Below are 1,001 nucleotides of genomic sequence, written 5' to 3'. Positions count from 1 at the left end.
TGTAATTTGCGTTTCATAATGATGGATTATGAGAAAGCATCGATGAACGCTGTCCATGAACAGTTTGCTCATGCATCTCTACGAGGCTGTTGGTTTCATTACTGTCAAGTATGTCAAATACTTATTATTAACAAAATTATTGGTTGAGATTACTTATAATATTTATTTCTAATATTTATGTAGTATTTTAAAAGTTTTGTCATTTATATGTAAAAAACATGCAAAAAAAATAATTATCTATTAATAAATTATTTAAAAAACGTTTAAACATTTATGAAATGTATTATTACATATTGTATTATTTATATTTTATTAATTATACATTTTATATTTACTTTTGTAGGCTGTTCTTAAAAAGTGGAAACGATTAGGACTTTTGAAAGCACCATATAAAATAGTATCCATGGCAATGACATTAGCATTAACACCATCAGAAATGTTTGCAGAAGGTTTAAACCTCATGCAGACAATTGCTGATGAAGAATTTGAAAATTATCCTAACGTATTGGTCTTTGAGATATATGAGAAACACATGGCTTCCAATAGAAAAAAAAAACAAGTGTATATGGATGCCCAATTAGGACTAACAATCTTGTGGAATCATTTCATAGTATTATGTTGAAAAAAATGCATACGGTTCATCCAAATTTTTGGATATTTTTAGATATAATTTATGTAGTATTTATAAACGTATATAAAAAATTATATTTATAAAAATCTTTTAAAATTTAATAATTTTTCTTTAAGCTTATTGTTATACATATAAAACTGAAGAACTTTATTTTTGTTTAGTTAGTGAATTAGAAATTAATTTAAAAGTTGTAAAAAGAAATTTTGAATTAATTTTTTAAATATAAAAATAAAAATTTCTTTATGTAACGTTATATGCATTAAAATAGGTTTTATGTGTATTAATAAAATAATTTATTTTTGCAGATAATATTTATAATTAATTATGGATCAAGAAATTAATTATAACCGTTTAATAAATGGCCTACAAT

At 22.6% G+C, this 1,001-nt stretch overlaps 1 protein-coding gene across 1 annotated transcript; it reads left to right on the top strand.

The window, feature by feature from the left end:
* On the top strand, positions 1 to 622 carry LOC120360025. Its single transcript, XM_039459555.1, has 2 exons — positions 1 to 108; positions 344 to 622. The coding sequence occupies exons 1-2, from the start codon at positions 19 to 21 to the stop codon at positions 620 to 622; spliced, it is 369 nt and encodes a 122-aa protein (XP_039315489.1). The 5' UTR covers positions 1 to 18.
* The last annotated feature ends 379 nt before the right edge of the window (positions 623 to 1,001 follow it).

Source organism: Solenopsis invicta, unplaced genomic scaffold (assembly GCF_016802725.1).
Source record: "Solenopsis invicta isolate M01_SB unplaced genomic scaffold, UNIL_Sinv_3.0 scaffold_750, whole genome shotgun sequence".
NCBI classification, from domain to species: Eukaryota; Metazoa; Arthropoda; class Insecta; order Hymenoptera; family Formicidae; genus Solenopsis; species Solenopsis invicta.
The sequence above is the reverse complement of the archived record's forward strand: the minus strand, read 5'-3'. Positions and strand labels throughout refer to the sequence as shown.

Coding starts and splice junctions, on each gene's coding strand:
- LOC120360025 (XM_039459555.1), top strand. CDS start 19: ATGATGGATTATGAGAAAGCATCGATGAACGCTGTCCATGAACAGTTT. Junction 109..343: donor GTTGGTTTCATTACTGTCAA/GTATGTCAAATA, acceptor TTACTTTTGTAG/GCTGTTCTTAAAAAGTGGAA.